The sequence below is a fragment of the Erinaceus europaeus genome, chromosome 10 (genome assembly GCF_950295315.1).
Source record: "Erinaceus europaeus chromosome 10, mEriEur2.1, whole genome shotgun sequence".
Lineage (NCBI taxonomy): Eukaryota > Metazoa > Chordata > Mammalia > Eulipotyphla > Erinaceidae > Erinaceus > Erinaceus europaeus.
In genome coordinates this window covers 54,159,007-54,180,263 of record NC_080171.1, presented here as the reverse complement: position 1 = coordinate 54,180,263, position 21,257 = coordinate 54,159,007, and the positions used below count along the sequence as shown (strand labels likewise).

The 21,257-nt window shown below is 40.9% G+C and overlaps 1 protein-coding gene across 3 annotated transcripts in view; it reads left to right on the top strand.

Annotated features, from left to right (window-relative positions):
- Positions 1-20,718, top strand: part of SLC24A2 (solute carrier family 24 member 2) — a 365,867-nt gene extending 345,149 nt beyond the window's left edge. For all 3 annotated transcript variants that reach the window (XM_060199630.1, XM_060199631.1, XM_016193634.2), the window contains 3 exons: positions 6,268-6,357; positions 13,493-13,659; positions 18,250-20,718. In XM_060199630.1, coding sequence (XP_060055613.1) covers positions 6,268-6,357; positions 13,493-13,659; positions 18,250-18,499 — 507 coding nt within the window. In that variant the 3' untranslated portion in view covers positions 18,500-20,718. The remainder of the gene's footprint in view (positions 1-6,267; positions 6,358-13,492; positions 13,660-18,249) is intronic.
- Positions 20,719-21,257: the final 539 nt, after the last annotated feature.

Genomic DNA, 21,257 nt, shown 5'->3' with positions numbered 1-21,257 from the left:
TGTGACTTAGAAAGGTAGGGAAGAGTGAGCCATTAAAAAAATGAGCAAATATATACAAATACAGACAGATAGTTGTAGAAATAATAGTTAACCCCATCTGCAACGTTGAGAGAAATGTTGTAGCTTCCAATGGAGGGAATGGAGATACAGAACTCTGGTGGTGAGAATGGTATAGAATTATACCCCTGTTATCTTATAGTTTTGTAAATCAATATTGTCACTAATCAAATTTTTGTCTTTTTATAAATTTTTAATTATAATTTTTATATTTTTAAAAGAAAATTTAGAATAAAAAAATTTTAATTTAACTACCATATGTTCCAACAAAAAGGGAAAGGGAGAGAGGATTCAGCTGCTTCACTACTGCTGCAGCTTCTCTCCTGCAGGCAAGAACCAAAGGCTTGGGGAGTTGGGCGGGAGCGCAGCGGGTTAACTGCACCTGGCACAAAGCACAAGGACCCATGTAAGGATCCCAGTTCAAGCCCCAGCTCCCCACCTGCAGGAGAGTCACTTCATAAGCGGTGAAGCAGGTCTGCAGGTGTCTTTCTCTCCCCCTCTCTGTTTTCCCCTCCTCTCTCCATTTCTCTCTGTCCTATCCAACAATGATGACATTAACAACAGTAATAACTACAACAACAATAAAAAAGCAACAAGGGCAGCAAAAGGGAAAAAAATATATATATATACCAAAGGCTTGAACCTAAGTATTTGCACATAGTAAGATGTGAACTCAACCAAATGTGCCACCACTTTTATATGCATGGACTTCTCAAAACCACTTAACATTGCTATACAGGTGAAGTCACCAAGACTTGCAGAGTTCTAAGTTGAGGGGAAGAGAGAAATAAAGAAAGAAAGAGAGAGAGAGAGAAAAAAAGAAAGAAAGAAAGAAAGAAAGAAAGAAAGAAAGAAAGAAAGAAAGAAAGAAGAAGGAAGGAAGGAAGATGGAAAGAGAGAAAAAGAAGGAAGAAAAAAATTTAATCCTTTGTCTTAGGAATTAAAAAAAAATGTATCTCATAGCTATTTGGTGAGTAGGTATTTCAGTGCTAGTCATTTCAAAAACCACACCTCTACACGTCTAATTTTAATTGGATTGCTTGTGAGAATTTTGTGAAATATTAGTCCCATAATCTAACACAGAGTAGATGCAAGTATTTGTTGAATTTAAGTCAGTAAGAATATGGTCAGTTTATGCAACCAGCTAGCATCCAGTAACTATTTTTAGACCATGAAAACATCACTTCTATGTACTAAAAATTTCTAATGTGAACATTAACTGTCAATTACACTAGTAAACCTTATACTGGGAACAACGTGTCTGGCACGTGGAGACTATTTACTTTTCACTAATTAGTATGAGACCCATCCCAATAGCTGTCAGAATGAGCGACTCTAACTAATAGTAAATTGGCCTATGAGAGAAAAATAAAAATGGCATATCTGATCTGGGCCTCCAGGGCTATTTTATTCCTTCCAGTAAGTCTGGTAACAAACTGCACAGGTGTGATTGCACAGTGCTGTCTGGAATAAAACCAGACCTTGAAGAAGGCAAGGTTCCAGAAAAATTACTTGGGCTGTGAGGTCAGAAATGGTAAGGTAATGTGACAGCTTGGAAACAGTCAAACTGCTGATGTGTAAAGGGTTGATGGTTCCAAATCAGGGACAATATGGGAGGTTGGGTAAGGCAATATATAGCTGGTAATACAGTTAGGATGCTGGTCTGTATTATGTGTTGTTTTGTGCTATTTCTTATGTTCAGAGCAAAGCCTAGTCTTATGATGATGGTGAATATTATGTCTATAGTTAGGTCTATTTGAACATTATTGGTCATACTTTTCTTTAGAAAAGAGTCAGTATAGCTAGATGTTAGGAACACAAGCACTATAGTTTGGCATATCTAGGTTTGAATTTAATCTCAAGTTCAAGATCTGAGTACAGTATAATTGCTCAGTCACTAGTTGATAAGGAAGACCTGAAAATTCACAAAGAGGAATTATTAAGCCTTTCTTTCAGTGAGCCCCTAATACAGCATGAGGTACATTTTATTTTTTATCTACTTAATTATTGTCACCAGGATTATCACTGCAGCTTGGTGCTTGCAAGACTCCCACTCCCAGCAGCCATTTTTCTCATTTCTCCGGATAGAAAGTGAGAGACCGAGAGAGGGAGAGGGGGGAAGAGAGAGAGAGACTGTAGCACTGCTGCTCCACACTTAAAGCCCCCCCCCCACTACAAGTACTCCCACAGTTCAGGACTGGAACCTGGCTCCATGTGCAGGTAATGTGTTCTCTAATGGATGAGTCATCTGACAACTCACTATAGGTACGCATTAATTAGCCTTTTTCTTTTCTTTTCTTTCTTTTTTTTTTTCCAGAGCACTGCTCCGCTCTGACTTATAGTGATCAAGGAACTGAGCCTGGAAATTTGGAGCCTCGGCCATGAGAGTCTCTTTGCATAACCGTTATGTTACCTCCTTCACACCAGACATTCACTTTTTGTTAAGAACCTTGAGTTTAGGGGGCCAGGAAGTGGCACATCCTGTTGAACGGACATGTTACCACGTGCAAGGACTAGGGTTCAAGTCCCTGTTGCCCACCTGGAGAATGGATTCTTCATGAATGGTGAAGTGGGTCTACAGAAGTTTCTCCTTATCTTTCCCTATCTCCCCTCCTCCTCTCAACTTTTCTTTGTCCTCCCAAATAAAATAGAAAGAAAAACAAAAGAAAAAAAATGGCCTCCAGGTGTTGGGCTGCCACGCAGAGGAGAGAGAGAGGAGATCCAGAGCGAAGAGGGAACACAAATCTTTATTCGCATGGGCACCTCAGAGTTGGGTGAGAGCGCAGCAGTTCAGGCCACGTGGAGCTAGCAAAAATGGCCGCCTCCCACAGCACCTTTCCCTGCATCTAATCACCAAAGTGAAAAGCGAGCAAGAGACCAAGGGGCGGAAGAAGAAGGACTTTTATGGGAGAAAGTCGGGACGTGACTGGCTAGGAAACCAGGCACTCCGGGATAGGATAATGGGAAGGGGGAGGAGTAAACAAAGCACTCCAACTATTGACAGTGCCCTGAGGGGACAACATGGCGGCTGTGACTGCATCTGCACAATTTCCCAGCACCGGGAATGGTAGATTCATAGTGCTGACATCAAGCCATGGTGATAACAACGGAGGCAATAAAAATTTTTTAGTTTAATTTTTTTTAAAAAAAGAGTTATGAGCATCAAATTGTGAATTTGAGAGGTTTTTACTGATCCTTTAACTCCTTAGCCTGATGCTTTCCTTTGTACTTTCTAAATAGCAGTTTTCTATAGTTTACTGGTGATATTTTTTTGAATGAGGCATCTGCTCAAATGATCTGACTATCACTTGAAATCTTATGTCAGTGAACAGTCATGTAAAAGTTTACAAAGCAATGATATGGGAGGTGGAGCAGTGAAAAAAGCTTTGGACTCTCAAGTATGAGGTCCCAAGTTCAATCCTCGGCAGCACATGTATCAGAGTGATGTTTGGTTCTTTCTCACTCTCCTCCTATCTTTTTAATTAATCAGTTTTTAAAAATCTTAAAAAGAAAATAAAAATAGGGCAGGGGTAGATAACATAATGGTTATGCAAACAGACTGTCATGCCTGAGGCTCCGAAGTCCTAGGTTCAATCCCTTGTACCACCAAGAGCTGAGCAGTGCTCTGGTAAAAAGGAAAAAAAAAAAAAAAAAAGGAATAAAAAATTAAAAATTTTACAAAGAATGAAACAATAATTACATATTTAGAAAATGAGTGTGGGAAGTGGGCCAAGTATGAAGTGAAGTCTATCCCAGTACATCTAATGTCATGCCATAAAGTGGAAACACAGACACACTCCATTCTCACTGGAGGCTCCAAATCAAACTCACATGCTGACTGCTGCTCAAGTCACATGTGTGATCCTATACCACAAGAAGGGACATTTTCTTCTCTGTAACAGAACACAACCATAGGATGAAACCCTGATCCTAAAGAAATGACTTGTGACCAGAGGAGGGAAGCACCAATCAACTAAACGCCTTGCTTGCGAAAACTTGGAATTTCTAACACTCAGGGATTCTAGTCTCCCAAATTCAACTGAAATTACTTTGGTTTCAGAAGTGAATGCCCTAGGACCGGGTGGTGGTGCACCTGGTTGAGCGCACACATTACAATGTGCAAGGACCTCAGTTCAAGGCCCTGATCCCCAGCTGTAGGGGGAAAGCTTTACAAGTAATGAAGCAGTGTTGTAGGTGCCTCTCTGTCTCTCTCCTTTTCTATCACCCCCTTCCCTCTTGATTTCTGGTTGTCTTTATCCAATAAATAAAGATAATAAAAATTTTTTTAAAAAAGTGAATACCTCAATCTCCACTTTGAAAAGTTGTTCACTATTTTTTTTTCCTCAGAAATCATTCAAGTGCTCAAGACCTCAATGAGGCCTGAGTCTTTGACCAAAATACTTTTCTTCTAAGGAAGCAAAGTAGAGGAGAGAGAATTGAAAATAAGTTTATGGATATTGGGAAAGGTAGCATAGATGATATCACTACCACAGTTTCTGTTAATTCCTGATGCTGGCACCTCCTTTCAATTTAATCAATTTCACTGATCTTCTAAAAATCTCAAGTAATGGGCTGAAGAGAGAGACTAATAGTTATGCAAAAAGACTTTCGTGTCTGAGACATCAAGGGCCCCAGGTTCAATGCCCAGCACTACCCTAAGCCAGAGCTGAGTAGTGCTCTAGTAAAAAATAAAAGTCTCAACTAGTGAATAACTACCAAAAAAATTAGCAATCATTAAAACAGAAATGACTATTGTGAAAGCAAACAGAACCAGTGCCTGGGGAGGTATGTGACATAGTAGATAAGTGATTGGACTCTCATTGGAGTCTCAAGTTTGGTCCCAGGCATTACAGATTTCAGAGTGATGCTGGTTCACTCTTATTCTCCCTCTCTGTCTCTGTCTCTCTCTCTCTCTCTCTCTCTCATTAACAAGTAAATCTTGAGGTTTCCGTAGTGTAGTAGTTATCATGTTCGCCTCACACAAGTAAATCTTTTTTAAAAGACATTGAACAGAACCTCATAAATAATAATAAAAATATACACTAAAAGCTTGAAACTAGTGGCAAGAACATAGCAAGGTTTAGAATAATAGGCTGTGCTCATCATTATATTCAGAAATTCGTCATGTCCATGTTTATCTTTTCTTTTTAATGAAGCTTTCAAAGCCGTAACAAAAAGTGTTCTACATGACTGCCCTAGGTCAGCCCTTCCAACAAACTGAGATAACTTTCATCCAAGTCAACTTCAGGATTCATTTCTCTGGACAAAATTGGATAGCATTATCAAAGAAAAAACTGAGATTGTTTTTCAAAGTGGAAATTTTTAAAATAAAAAGCATTTGACAATAATAGGTGAGAGGCTTTCTGAAAGCATTGTCTATCTAAGCATATTTTAAAAGACCTCAGTTTTGCAACTAAGGACATCAACAGAGATTGTTACAATATAAATCGGAATTTCCCTGGAGTGAGGTCAAGTAAGAAACACATTTTACAAGTGTCTGCTGTTGGCTAATGTTTGAAAGCAAAGTTTTAAAATGCTTACACTGTAGCCTAAGACCCAATACTAGAAATCTAATTGGACATAATATTAGTGGGGGGTAGAGAACTGAAGAGAAAAACCTTCCCAAGAGCATCTACTCTGCCACACCAGTGGAGAGCAGCTCACTGGGACACTTCTTAATCTGCTCCTGTCTACCTGTGTCATTCAGATGTCCCAGTCTAGCCAGCATCAGGAATCTATAGAAACCATGGTAATGATTTAATCTATGCTACCTTTCCCAATGATTCATGGAACTGTGAAATAAGTTAATCTATTTCTAGATCTATTGATTTTCCCTGTGTCTTGCTAAATGTAATTAATCCCTTAGGGATTTCTGGCACATGGATTGTCAGGATACATGAGTTGAAGCAATAGAAGCCGATACACCTAAACAGAAGAAAGAAAAGGGAACAGGAGAAGGAGAGAAAGAGAGAGGATGTGGGGTTGACTACTGGCAAAAGGCTGAGAAACCAAGCCTGAGGGGATGGGGATGGAGGTGACAGCAGGCATCTATCTGAGCCTCCAGCGGTAAGTGAGAATATCAAGTTTGACCAGGGATGGACAGGACCTTTTGATGGCTCATCCTCCCAGGGCTGTGGACAGCTTTGGACTCTTGGGTCCACCTCCCTTTAAAATTCCTAACATTCTCACTTCTTCCTGGTTCTTTTTCAGTCATCAAGAAAGTTTTTTCCCATCACATTCTTTGGCTCTATCAGCTGGATTGCTGTATTCTCTTACTTGATGGTCTGGTGGGCACATCAGGTAAGACTTGGAGAATGACATTGTTGGCCTGTTTTTTCTGTTAGATGGCTAATTGTTGTGTCTACTTTCTGAACTTGTCACAGCGGTATCATATCTAACAAATCACTTAGTCCAAGACCAAAGGAATTTACTCTGTTTGGCTGCACCGTGTCCCTGGCCTTTCCCTGTGAAGTCACACCAGCATATCCCCATAACCCTGTGAGGGAAGGGAAGCCCAGTTTCTTCTAGCTTTCTTCACCTTGAAATCAAGTGTAGAAGAATGTCAAGGTTTTTTCCCTGGCTCAAGGGCACTTCATTTCTCTTTGGGAATTGCTTGCCTCACATTCTCATCAATCTTCAAGTTGACCTTTGAAAAAGGTCCTGGGTGGTCCAGGAGGTGGCGCAGTGGATAAAGCATCAGACTCTGAAGCATGAGGTCCTGAGTTCAATCCCTGGCAGCACATGTACCAGAGTAATGTCTGGTTCTCTCTCTCTCTCTCTCTCTCTCTCTCCTTCTCTCTTCATGAATAAATAAATAAAATCTTAAAAAAAAAAAGAAAGAAAGAAAAAGGTCCTGAAAGAAGTTGGGAGAGAGCATAATGGTTATGCAAAATACTTTCATTCCTGAGGCTCTGAGGTCCCAAATTCAGTCCTCAGCACCACCATAAGCCAGAGCTGAGCAGTGCTGCCCCCCCCTCTTTTCTTTCATTAAAGTAAAAAAATTAAGTATTGAAAAAGAAAATATGTCAATGAAATTCCATGTGCACTATGACTTCAACATTAAAAAATAATAATAATAAAGAGACAATATGGTCTCTTCTTTGAGCCTCAGTTTCTAAAAATTATGATGCATTTCACTTTTACCACACTGAACCCAATGGCAGTTGTAACACCTATCACAGGAGTAAATTCTCTGGAATGTCTGTTGTAGAACAAAAATAAAGAATGAGATGCAAAGATTTTTGTGTTCTAAATATAGTAGCAGGAACTACTATTGACTAAATGTGCACTACCTGCTAAGCAATTCACATACCCTTGGCCTTAAAATATTGACCTTTTTTTTTTTTATTTACTTATTTTCCCTTTTTGTTGCCCTTGTTGTTTGTCATTGTTGTTGTAGTTATTATTGTAGTTGTTGTTGATGTCGTCATTGTTAGATAGGACAAAGAGAAATGGAGAGAGGAGAGGAAGAGAAAGACAGACACCTGCAGACCTGCTTCACTGCCTGTGAAGCGACTTCCCTACAGGTGGGGAGCCGGGGGCTCGAACTGGGATCCTTACACCGGTCCTTGTGCTTTGCGTCACGTGCGCTTAACCCACTGCGCTACCACCCGACTCCAAAATCTTGACCTTTTAGTAATACAGATGCTATGAAGGAGGATGAGGAAGATAGCATAATGGTTATACAAAGAGATTCTCATGCCTGAGACTACAAAATCCCAGGTTTGATCTCCCACACCACCATAAACCAGAGCTGAGTAGTGCTCTGGTAAAAATAATAATAATAATAAGTAATAAAATAACATTAATTTTTAAAAATACTATGAAGGAGGTGCTATTCTTATCCATGGTTTATAGGTAAAGTTTAGCTTACTGGGATTCTAGTAGAAGGGCCTAAAGAAGGCATCATAGGGAGTCCGGCGGTTGTTCAGCCGGTTAAGCGCACATGGCGCAAAGCACAAAGACCGGAGTAAGGATCTGGATTCAAGTCCCCAGCTCCCCACCTGCACAGGAGTCGATTCACAGGCAGTGAAGCAGGTCTGCAAGTGTCTATCTTTCTCTCCCCCTCTCTGTCTTCCCCTCCTCTCTCCATTTCTCTCTGTCCTATCTAACAACGAAGATATCAAATAACAACAACTATAATAACTACAACAACAATAAAAAACAAGGGCAACAAAAGGGAAAATAAATAAATTTAAAAAAAAAAAAGACATCACAAATTCTCTAACCTATCAGACACGAAATAAACTTAGTAATCTTGTAGAAAGGAGCAAAGAAGGCAGACCCCATAAACCTAATGCTGGTTTGGATACAACTAATACCACTCAATGCTTTAACAACTGGGAGAAAGGCTAAGCTCATCAGGTAAAAAAGGACTATAAAAGTTGAATAAGGACAAAAGACTGGCTCACTTAATAATGGCCTTTCTGGTCAATACCAGGCCGTCTCATCATCTGGGGCCCTAGTTAGGGATTCCCACACAGATATGATAGGTCTAGACCTCTAATAGATCCTTCTCTCCACCGTCATTGGAAATTTCCATCAGAAACATCAGCATAAGACCTCTCATGAGCCACTCCAGAAACATATCCTTCCTATAAAGGAGGAACAGTAGGGACTGTCCCACTCCTCAAAAGGAGGTTGAGTCATCCTACCCTGCCCCTGGAGGAAGACTGGTCCTGAAATGAGTGTAGCATAGAACTTTCCCAGTGGTGACCATGAACTGTGAGCTCAGACTGACAGGGGCTGGTTACTCTGGGACCATCTTCCCAGACAATATTTTTGTCCACCTCCATGTTAGCTATCAAACTCAAGCAAAAACTATGAAAGTCAAGGCCCCTAGGAACATACCTAAAATAGAATTCCTAGCTTCTTTCCACCCTAACACCCCTATTCTCATTTACTCTATTCCTACTTTTTGGTTCCTGTTCATTAATCATTTTGTCCTGCTTTATATCATACTGCCTTTCAGCCACCAAGTTGCAGATGCTATCATAATTCCATCCTGACTTCCCTGGGCAGACAACCTCATCATTGTGTCCTGGAACCTCACCTCTCCAGAGCCCTGTCCAACTAGGGAAAGACAGAAACAAGCTAGGGTTATATAGATTGACCTGCCAACATCCATGTTCAGCAGAGAAGCAGTTACAGAAGCCAGAATTCCTACCTTCTGCACCCTAAAAAGAATTTTGGTCCATAGTCCCAGAGAGGGAGAAATGATAGAGGAAGATGACCAGAGGGCTCTGAACTCCAACTCCATCAGGACTCAGGGAAAGAAGCAGGGAAAGGAAGGACATTCAGAAGTAGTAATAGCTGTAGGCATGACTTAGGAAGATAAAGAAAGCAGGACCATAGAAAACAATGGGCAAATATAAACAGGTAGTTATAGATATAAGTCAACCCATATCTGCAACCCTGGGAAAACTACTATAGCTTCCCATGGAAGGAGTGAGGATACAGAACTCCGGTGGTGGGAATGGAATCATACCTCTATTGCCTTATAATTTTGTAAATCAATATTAAGTCACTAATAATTCTTTTTAAAAAGTTAAGCTTAGAGCTAAGAAGAAAATTATCAAGATCATATAGGTAGCAAATAATGAAGCAAGATTCTAACCCAGGACTCTGTAACTTTGAAAAACAAGTTTGTTTGTTTTTTTTAAGAAAGAGACAGAGAGAAAAAAAGAGACCACAGCACCAAACCTTCCTTTGATACTATGGGGACTGGGCTTGAATCTGAGTCACCCATATGGTAAATAAGCACATTATCCAAGTGAGCTATTTTGCTAGCCCCAAAACTTGTGCTTTTAATCTCTATGATGAATTACCTATATTCTAACCTGGCTACTGTATCCTCTGCTTAATACAGTCCTAAAATTACTCCTATAATATAATACTAAAATTACCTCTATTTACAAGAATGTTGATTTATAAGAATTCTGTAAATCAACATTTCCTCTATAAAGTAATACTAAAGTTGAAATATATAGTTCTGAAATTACTATACCTCTTAATATAGATAAAATGTAGTAATTTGAAATAAGGAAATAGCTACTAAGAATACATGTGGATAGACTTCTCAACAAATAGTGCTGTAAGAAATTGATTTCCACATGCTGAAACAAATTAACCTGGGTCTTTAACTCATACCAAACTAAAGAGTTAGCTCACTCAGTAGTTGTCTTTCATCTCTTTTTATTATTTTTTATTGGGGGGCTTGATGATTTATAATTAACAGTAAATAAGTTATTGGTACACATGTAAAATTTCTCTATTTTCTGTAAAACATTCTAACTCCCCACCTAGATCCTCCTCCACCATCATGCACCATGTCAACCATCAGGTTCCAGATGCTAGCATGATGCCAACCAGACTTCCCTGGACAGACAGCCCCACCAATGTGTCCTGGAACTCCACTTCCCCAGAGCCCTGCCCCACTAGGGAAAGAGAGAGACAGGCTGAGAGTATGGATTGACCTGTCAATGCCCATGTTCATTGGGGAAGCAATTACAGAAGCCAGACCTTCCACCTTCTGCATCCCATAATGACCTGGGATCCATACTCCCAGAGGGATAAAGAATAGGAAAGCTATCAAGGGAGGGGATGGGATACAGAGTTCTGGTCGTGGGAATTGTGTGAAGTTGTACTCCTCTTATCCTATGGTTAGTCAGTGTTTCCTTTTTATAAATAAAAAATAAAATTCAATCTGATTACCAAAAAGAAAAAAAAAAAGATTCAAAGTAAAATCAAGATTTGTTAAGACCACATGAATTTCAGGTATACAGCACTCTTTTTCAACATCTGTGTCTCCTGCATTATGATCACCACCATAAGTCTATCCCATACAAGTGACATTCTTCACCTATTTCGCCTACAACAACAATAAAAAACAAGGGCAACAAAAGAGAAATAAATATTTTAAAAAAGAAAAAAAGAAAGAGAAATGAAAAGATGTACACTGGGGACAGTGGCTTCATGCAGATTTCAAGTTTCACTAATAACTCCAGTGGCAAAAAGAAAGAAAAAAGGGAGGGACTTATATAACTGGCTCAGTTAGCAATAGGCTATTTGTTAAATGCCAGAGCCAGAGGCAGATCTTGGACCCCTGATTCCCTAACTGCTGGTTTTGTCATGGCTGCCTTTTTGATTTTCTAGTCCTTTATTACCAAAGCAGAAACACCCAAAATCAAGTTACGTATGGAAATAGTAGAGTAGTAGAGTCTAACAGTCCAGAAGAGCTTAAGGTAACTAGGCATTATTAGCAAAGATATTGGCTATCAGTCCTTCTTTATATTATTAGTTATTTAATACTGACTTAAAAATAATGAGATAGCAGGGATATAATTCCCCCCACCATAGTTCTGTGTCCCCATTCCCTCCATTAGAAACTGCAGTAGTTCTCCCCAGGTTACAAATAATGGGTTGACTATTATTTCTATAACTATCTATATTTTTATATATTTGCCCATTTTTTCTACAGCCCTGCATTCTCTTCCTAAGCCATACCTACATCTATTACTACTTCTCAGTTTCCTTTTTTTTTTTTTTTTTCCTTGCCACTCTCCAGGTCCTGATGGAATTTGAGTTCAGAGTCCTCTAACATTATCTTCCCCTAACATTTTCTCCCTCTGGGAGTATAGGCTAAAATTCTTTTTGGGATATAGAAGGTGGGAGTTCTGGCTTCTGTAATTACTTTTCTACTGGACATAGACAATGGCAAGTCAGTCTGTACCCACAGCCTATTTGTATCTTTCCCTAGTTGGGTAGGGCTCTGGAGAGGTGAGATTCCAGGACACATTAGTGGGATCCTCTACCCAGGGTAGTCAGGATGGAATCATGATAGCATCTGCAAAGTGATGGCTGAAAGGCATTAAAATATAAAGCAGGACAAAAGAAATAATGAGCAAGAACCAAAAAGTAGGAATAGAGCAGATGAGAATAGGGATCTTAGGGTGATAAGCTAGAAAGTCTATTTTACTTATGTTCCTAGGGGCCCATGATGTTAGTAATTTTTGCTTGAGTTTAATAGCAAACATGCCGGTGGACTAAAAATATTGTCTGAGAAGATGGTTTCGGAATTGAGAATAGGGCTAGAAATCTGGATTAGGGCAGAAAGTAGCTCCTAAACGTAAAGAAACTGGATACCAGTCCTTAATCTCTGCTAGAAAACCCAATTTTGTACTTTTTTCAAAGACTGATGCCTAGAGCCAGTGACATAACTCTGGTCTCCCACTTCTCCTGCCCAGTCTTAATAAACACCTTATAGAGACTGCATATTAACCCTCTCTAGTTCTTTACAGGGTCATCTGTTTAATCCTTTTGAAAAATTAGTTTTAGGGGACCCGGTGGTGGCACATTTGGTTAAGTACCATGTACAAAGACCCAAGTTCAAGTCCCTGATCCCCACCTGCAGGGGAAAAGCTTTACAAGTGATGAAGCAGTGCTGCAGGTCTCTCTCTCTCCCTCTCCTCTCCCTCTCCCTCTCCTCTCCCTCTCCCTCTCCCTCTCCCTCTCCCTCTCCCTCTCCTTCCCTCCCTCCCTCTCTGCTTCCTGCTTCCTCTCAATTTCTCTCTGTTCTATGAAATAAAATGAAGTTTTAAAAATAAAATAATTTTATTATTTTCATAGAGACAGAGAAATTGAAAGGGAAGGAGGAGATAGAAGGGGAAAGAGATGGAGAGATACCTACAGCACTGCTTTACCATTCCAAAGCTCCCCCCTCACCCACCCACCACCTGCCCCTACATTTGGGGACCAGGAACTTGAACCCTGGTCCTTATACATAGTACCAGGTATGCCACCAACCAGCCCATTTAATCCTTTTATGAACATCACTGATTTCTTAGGTCCATGTCATTAAAGTAAAACCTTCTCTATGAAATGATTATGCCTTATTTCTTTTTATTATTATTATTTTTATTTTTTTTGGGGGGGTGAGGTGGGATGTGAAACTCTGGAGTTTAAAACCAGGGCCTCATGCCTGGTAAAGATCCTCCAGGAAGTGACCATTCTTTGTTTTTTTAAATTAATTAATTTATTTTCCCCTTTTTGTTGCCCTTGTTTTTTTATTGTTGTAGTTATTGTTATTGTTGCTATTGCTATTGTTGGATAGCACAGAGAGAAATGGAGAGAGGAGGGGAAGACAGAGGGGGAGGGGAAGACAGACACCTGCAGACCTGCTTCACCATCTGTGAAGGGATTCCCCTGCAAGTGGGGAGCCGGGGGCTCAAATTGGGATCCTTAAACCGGCCCTTGTGCTTCACGCCACGTGCGCTTAACCCGCTACTGCCCGACTCCCAGATTATGCCATATTTCTCTATAATCCTGGCACATAGCACAGCCCAGAAAAAGAAATCATTAAAAGGGACTTGCATTGAAATGTTTGCAGTTTTGACAATTCTGTGACTCATACGTTTGTTCCTATTGTTGCTATTAGGTTGGAGAGACAATTGGAATTAGTGAAGAGATTATGGGCCTGACCATCTTGGCTGCTGGAACTTCTATCCCTGATCTTATCACCAGTGTCATTGTGGCCCGGAAGGGGCTTGGGGACATGGCTGTGTCCAGCTCTGTGGGAAGCAACATTTTTGACATCACCATAGGGTAAGTAAGGGTAGTTTTGGGAAAGTGTCTATGAGCCCCGTTGCCATTTCTACCATTAGAGAAGATGTAGAGACGTGACCAGAATCTTTGAACTGAAAACCTATCCAATACCAATAGAAAGGAAAGACCAGGAGCACCACTGTACTTCACTTCCATTTTTCAGTTTTAGAGAACTTGATGAAGAGTTAGCTCTCCATAAGCAGGTGGAATACATGCCTGCATACAGAGTGCATAGTGGAGAAAATACTTGGAGAGGGGCCAGGCCATGGTACACCCAGTTAAGTGCACAAGAACTGGGGTTCGAGCCCCCGCTCTCCAATTGCAGGGGGTCCACTTCATGAACAGTGAAGCAGGTCTGCAGGTGTTATTTTTCTCTCCCTCTCTCTATTTCTTGGTCCTCTCTCAATTTCTCTCTATCCTATCTAATAAAAATTAGAAAGCAAGGAGAAAGAGAGAGGGGGTGGCCACTGGGGCACCAAGCCCCAGTAATAACCCTCATGGCAGTAAAAATAAATACTTGAAGAGAATTTCTCCCATGTAATGTATTGTCTACAGGTTTAACATTTTCAGTATTCAACCTTGACTTGGATGTTCCAGCTGTTTCAATTGTCTGTAGCAAAATTCTGATTCTTTATTTCATTTTATTTATTTTTACCAGAGCTCTGCTGAGCTCTGACGTATGGTGGCTGCACCTGGGACCCAGGAGCCTCAGGCATGAGAATCTGTTTTTATAACCATTATGCTATCTTCTCCTCCCCCTACATATTCTAATTCTGATTAAAATCCTAACCAGCTTCAAAAGAGATTTGGATTGTAAAGTATTTTAGATCTCCTGAGTTTCCTGGTCAGTTCTCTGCCTCCCAGTGTCAGCACAGGGCCTCCCCACTGCTGTTCCAGCCTCTGAGGGTAGTAGCAGTGGAGACTCACCGTTGCATGTGGTGAGTCTTAGGGGAGTCCTCTCCTCCCTTCAGCAGTCTTTTTGTTGGTAAAACAGACTAGAGGTGGTGTCTCAACTGGCAAACTGCCAAACTTTTACTAAATGCTCAGGAGTAGATATGGGCTTTAGCCTCAGGAAACTCTCCCTAGGCTCCTCACTGACCACGAGCCACACGTGTTTTCACTCACTGGTGACTTGATGGGCTCCCAAAGTAGTCCCAGTCTCATTGCAGTCTCAGATGATCTTTGAGATTCCTTGTTCTTTAGGGAAGTTTCTCAACTGGGTAGAGCTGGAGGTATGAGCAGAATTGTGGTCTCTGGATGCTCAGGTGATTTGGTGGGTTCCCAAAGTCGTTCTAGTCCAGTCTTGTTGTGGTCTCAGGTGGTCTTCTTTGATATTCCTAGTTGACTGAGGAGAGAAACACAGCTGCTGGATTGTAAAGTATTTTAGAACAAATGTAGGCCCAGCAAAAATATCCCATATCCCTTTCCTTGGAAATTTCTGGAAGCTTTGGCATAATCTTTCATATCTGTGCTGATAAAGAGATTCTAGATTTTTTTTAATTAAAAGAGACATGTTCTCACAGTTAAGCAAACTGTGGTTTGCAAAATAGATAATCTCTAAAATGGGTTAGTTTGGGAAGGGATATTTTTATCCCTATCATTTCATTAACGTAGGGCTGGGCAGTGGCGCACTGGGTTAAGCATGCAGAGTATGAAGCTCATTTCATCAACACATCAAAAGTATAAACTAGTCAAGTAAACAGTCCTGATGTGGCCGGGTCACTGCTGCCTCCTCCTGTCTAGACCTGGTATTACACTCTGATCCCCACGGAAACCCCCCTCTCCCACTCTGTCACTGAAGTGCTCCCAGCCAGGCTCTAGAGAACACATCTGCCACTTCAGCCTTGTCCACATATGCAGCCTGCAGGTGCCAGACCCCAGAAACTGAAAGTTGTTCTCTCTCCTTTTGAGGAGATAATGTATATATATGCTGCCCTTTTCACCTCATTGTTTTTCTCAAAGGTAGTTATATTTCCAAATGGTGTCTTTTTTTCTGTAACTCTAAGGCTAGGCCAAAACTGGCTCTCCCTTAGCCATTTACTGTACACAAAGCTCAATCATCTGGGTGGTTGGGTCTTTGGGTCTCTTCTTCTCTTTCCCAGACCACCATCTCAGTAGGCATCTCACCTGACTACTTGGGGTGCACTTGTCACTAAGGCATGTATTGCCAGCATTGTGTTCCTTCTCCTAGAGTCCCGGCCCAATTCTGTGGTGAGCCTGACAGTTTTTCTAATGTTTTTCAGAGTCACTTCTCTATATAGGAAACAAAATTTGCTGTCAGATTTTAAAAGTCTTCGTGCTTTTGCGACATCCAGAATCTAACGCAAAGCACCAACAATCTTCCTCACAGCACCACTCCTCCCCAGCTCACTGTCTGTGTGCTTAGTCCAGCCTTCTAAATATCTGTCCATCCTGTCCTCTTCTGTCTGTCTCCACTTTCACCCCTCTATCCAGGCTATCATTATGTTTAGCAATTTACCCTTGTTCACAATCTTTCCCACAGGCTTAGACACTGGATAAAGATGGGGGCTATGTTTGCTATCTTTGTTGATGTCTCTTGTATCCTCAGCACCAAGCACCATAGCTGACCCTCTGTAGACATTTACTGGATAATTAACAAAAGGTCCAGGAGATAGCTCACTCAGTAGGGTGTATATACAAAGCCCCAGATTTGAACCCCAACACCGCACAGGAACACCACAACACCAGGAGGTGGTCAGTGGATGGTGAAATGGTTCTCTGGTGTCTCTCCCTCTTTCAATGTCTCTTCCCCTCCCTCCCTCTCTCTCTCTTTCTCTCTGTGTGTGTGTGTGTGTGTGTGTGTGTGTGTGTGTGTGTGTGTGTGTGGTTCAGTCCCCAGTACCAACTTATGTCAGAGCTGAGCAGTGCTCTGTTTTCTGTATCTTTCTCTCCCCCCTCCATCCCCCTTCCTTCCCCCTTCATCTCCATTCTCTCATCAAAAAATAAATCTTTTTTTTCTCATCAAAAAATAAGTCTTTTCTTAAAGAGAAAGAAAAGTCAGCTGAGACCCACAGGCTAGCTCACTTGGATAAAGCCCATACTTTGTCAGGGGTATAATCCTAGCCCACACTGCACTGAGGAAAGCTTCAGTACCATGGTGTTTTCATCTCTGTCTCTTCACGTGTGTACAAAGAGACACACACACATGCTAACTAAATTTTAAAAAATAAAAAAGGGATAAAACAAGCATAAAAGTGCATAATAATTTTAATCACACCTTCTCCCTCAGATCATTCAGAAAAACCCTTTGTCTAATCAAAAGATTATCCCATTGGTTCCAAAATAATCCTCAAGCTCTCACATTGTTTCATGGCCCAGTCATCATCATCTTCTTTTTACTAGCTTTTGACTGTTGACTAATCCATTGCTATTCTCAGTCTCCATATTTTAAAGTAAGTTTGTCATTTATACTGCTTAATTCTCCATGTACTCTCTCCTCTTCCCACCATACCCAAATAGGCCTAGTTCACCTCATTAAGGATAAGCGAAACATTTAAATCTCAGTTAGGAAGAAAACAAGAAGATGTCTCAAATCAAGTTCAGAAATCACCACCTGTAAATCACATCTTCACATGACTGCAAAATGTTTCCCTAATTCAGTGAGGAAGTAGATCAGGATTTTAAAGTTCACCTGATTTCCTGCTGTGATTTTGTTCACAGTGAGCCTAACAAGAATCCCTTCTCAGAGTCCAGGGAGGTGGCATAGGAGTAGTGCCCTAGACTTGGATATCTGAGGCCCGAAGGTCCCAGGTTCAATCCTTGGCACCATCATATGCCACAGCTAGACAGTGCTATGGTCTAGCTCCCCTCACCGTGTGTGTGTGAGTGTGTGTGTATGAGTGTGTGTGTGTGTGTGTGTGTGTGTGTGTGTGTGTGTGTGTGTGTATCATAAATGTTAAAACTTTAAAAAAAATCCCATCTCATTTTCCCAGGACAAACTATTGGTAAAGTCAAGAAGATTTATCCTTCACAAATAATGAAGTAGTGCTGCAGGTGTCTCTTTATCTCTTTCCCTCTCTATATCCCTCTTCCACTCAATTTCTGGCTATCTATATCAAATAAATAAATATAATAAAAATTTTAAAAGACATTGTGAAAAATATGTTGGTTATCTTGGAAGAGGTGGGGACACAGAACTGTGGAAGTGGTTATGATATGGAACCACACCCTTGTAATCTTGTAAATCATTATTAAACCAATTGAACTGTTTAGAAAGTGAAAATAAATCAATAAATATTTTTAAAATCCCATCTTAACTGTTAGACATGAACTTGCAAAAAAAAATGCACAAACACAAGCAAAGTATCTCTAAGACTTGTGAGAAATATGGTGGTTATCTTTGGGAGATGGCAGGGGTGGGGGGACACAGAACCTTGGTAGTGGCTATAATGTGGAATCTTATAATCACAAATAAAAATGGAAAAAAATAAATAAAATAATTAAATTAAAAATCCCATCTCAGACTATAGATCCCAAAAAGTTGCCTGTTAGGTCATGTGCCTTTTTCAGCGTGTCTAACTGCTCCCTGGCTGTCCCCTCCACCCTCTACCTTTGTTTTCTCTCTCACAGGCTCCCACTGCCCTGGCTCCTGTACACTTTCATTCACAGATTCCAACCTGTGGCCGTCAGCAGCAATGGCCTCTTCTGCGCCATCGTCCTCCTCTTCATCATGCTGCTCTTTGTCATCCTCTCCATCGCCCTCTGCAAGTGGCGGATGAACAAAGTGCTGGGCTTCACCATGTTCGGCCTCTACTTTGTGTTCCTGGTGGTCAGTGTCCTTCTGGAAGACAGAATTCTTGTGTGCCCTGTATCCATCTAACAGGAAGAGCCATATCTTCTTGAACCAACAGCACAGACAGTTCCCTCCCTGCTCTGGGTTCTAGGCTCCTTGACCTCTGGAGAAGAGGCAGCTGACACACAGGCCTGGGTGTTTCCAGAGTCCCTCCTTGGCGGATCAGAGGAGGTGCAGATTTTACACTGGGCCCATCCATTTCACAGGCTGCTTCTGCCTTGGTGTACTGAAGCAGCTTCATGCAAGAGACCAAAAGAACCATCCATCCATTCGGGGCTTCTCTTTATTCACCACTGACAGGTACTCCTCGCTGGTCGGAGGTACATTTGTTGTAATTATGCAAACAACAATGGAGGTGATATATCTATATTCATATAAAATATACATATTATAAATAGATGCACATGAATACCCCCTTGCCTGCACCTGTATTATACTCCCTTGCCATACCTATAGAGTTATATATACTTGTAAACAGACACAAAGAAAGAAAATTATATATATATACATATATATATAATCAGATCTATCTATGTATATATATATACATATATAGAAATACAAATGCATCTTTTCAGGGATAGCTCTAGTGTATTTATAGTACCTATTTGAAGAGGGGCATCAACCTTCAATTTGAGCTTTACCTTTTACTTACAAGAGATGAACTAATAGAGCTGCTGCTGTGACCTTCAGCCTACCTTGGATAAACTGGGATCTTGCCCAGTAAAGTGAATGTTTTAAGGAAACAGGTCACAGGAGGAAGGGCTTGGTGGACAGGATCTGTAGAGACCTTGAGTTGAATAATCCCCACCCCCAATGTTCCCACAGACCAAGCTGGGAAGATTATTTGCCCACCCCCCAATGGGGTACAATAACTGCAACTCACAGGGTTATTTGAGATTGACAAAAGTAACACCCACATTAAATGGATACTTGTTTGAGGGCTGGAGAAAGTGACCATGGTTAGGGATTATTATTATTATTATTATTATTATTATCCCAGCATGCAAGTAGAAAATATGACTGCAAATCAAATTAGCACTCTTCTAGGAGAGCAAGACTATATTAACTGAACCTATATTGTTCCAATGCATGTCCCATTATCATCAAAAGAAGGGGGCAGGTTTAGCAGTGACTGTCATTTAGACATATTTTAATGCCAAGGATTCATGTGTAGTGAGAATTCCTGTCAAGAGAGCCTGTCATAAGAAATACCCTTGTGGAGAGGACTCAATGAATCTTAGCTCCCGTTGAGAACATAAGGATAGAATTCTTGAAAAGCAGTCTTCAGTGTGGTCACAAACAACTTCAGTTACGGAAGAAATAATTGTTCCTCCAGTAGAACTAAACTGACTTTGGTCACTACTGCTTGGGTTGAGACAGCTTGCAGATGGTTGGGAAGGCATTTACACATTCAGGCAACCCCAGGATGGTTCCAGAGTCCTAAGTCTAGTAGTATCAGGACCAGGACTTAACTAAAGCTCATCCCTTATCTGGGATACTTTCTAGCTTAAAGAATTTTTCTGCAGCTTCTTTACACTGGTTACAAGCCAGGGACTCTAAGGTACTGACTTCCTGATTATGTCCAGTATTCATGGGCTATTTTCATTTCATTCATTCAGTGCCCCACTACCATATCCTATTTGACACTTTAAAAAAAAAAGATTTTATTTACTTATTAATAAGAAAGATAGAAGGAGAGAAAGCAAGTGAAAGAACCAGACATCACTCTGATACATGTGCTCCCAGGGATTGAACTCAGCACCCCACACTTGGGAGTCCAATGTTTTATCCACTGTACCACCCTCAGAATACCTATTTGACATTTTGTATGATTTCTCAGTTGTGTTAGTAGAAAATAAAGCCAGCAAAAGAGGAAGGGGAAAATCATGCAAGCTAAATTACTGAAAATAATGTGGATTTTTTTTTCATTTCCACAAACCATGCTTTCTTTATAATCAGCTGGAAAAAGTCGATGGAGTTTGGCCCATTACGCTCTACCTATCTTACATTTGATTTGGCCACACCAGCCCCAGAGAACACTGGCATATACATTATGGAGTCATAGGTGCCCATTGTGATCTTGCTGTGTACATACCTCCTGACACAGGAGAAACAGGACCACACAACCATCACAACCAGTAGGGAGGAAGGGAGACTGACAGCCCCAGACAGAGTTCAGTATTCCTTCTGCAGAACCTCCGGTCGCTCCATGAGTATGGCAATAAAAGACAATGTTCACCACTGCATTTCTCCCATCAGCAAAGAGCACTTCAAAACAGAAACCCACTAGGGAAGCAAGAAACCAAGGTGACTGCCACCCAGGAGGCTCACTGTCAGTTCTCTGAAATGTTACAATGTCAGGTTTTTCAGCTGTGTGAGAGAAACATGCATGGTAGTCACCAAAAGCAGGCTGATGCAAGAATTTGTGCTTGTTGCTGAGAATGAAAGAGAATGAATATCACTTTAAACCTCTGGTTGTTTTCCCTGTGCATTGTTTGAAAGGGAGCAAAGTCGGCAATTGTGTGACTCTATATCTGTGGCCAGTTTGTTGTTTGAATGAAAGCTTACACAGGTGACATTGACTCACTGCAGATAAACTCTGAAGCAGGCGGGGGGCACTGGCCACCCTATTTTCATTCCAGCAGTTTCTGATGGTCCCTCTAGTTCCACCCTCCTCTTCATTTATCCTTAGCTCACAGCAAAATTCACCTGAGCAGATGCAGAACATCCTTTTTTTTTTTTGCCTCCAGGGTTATTGCTCGGGCTCAGTACCTGCATTACG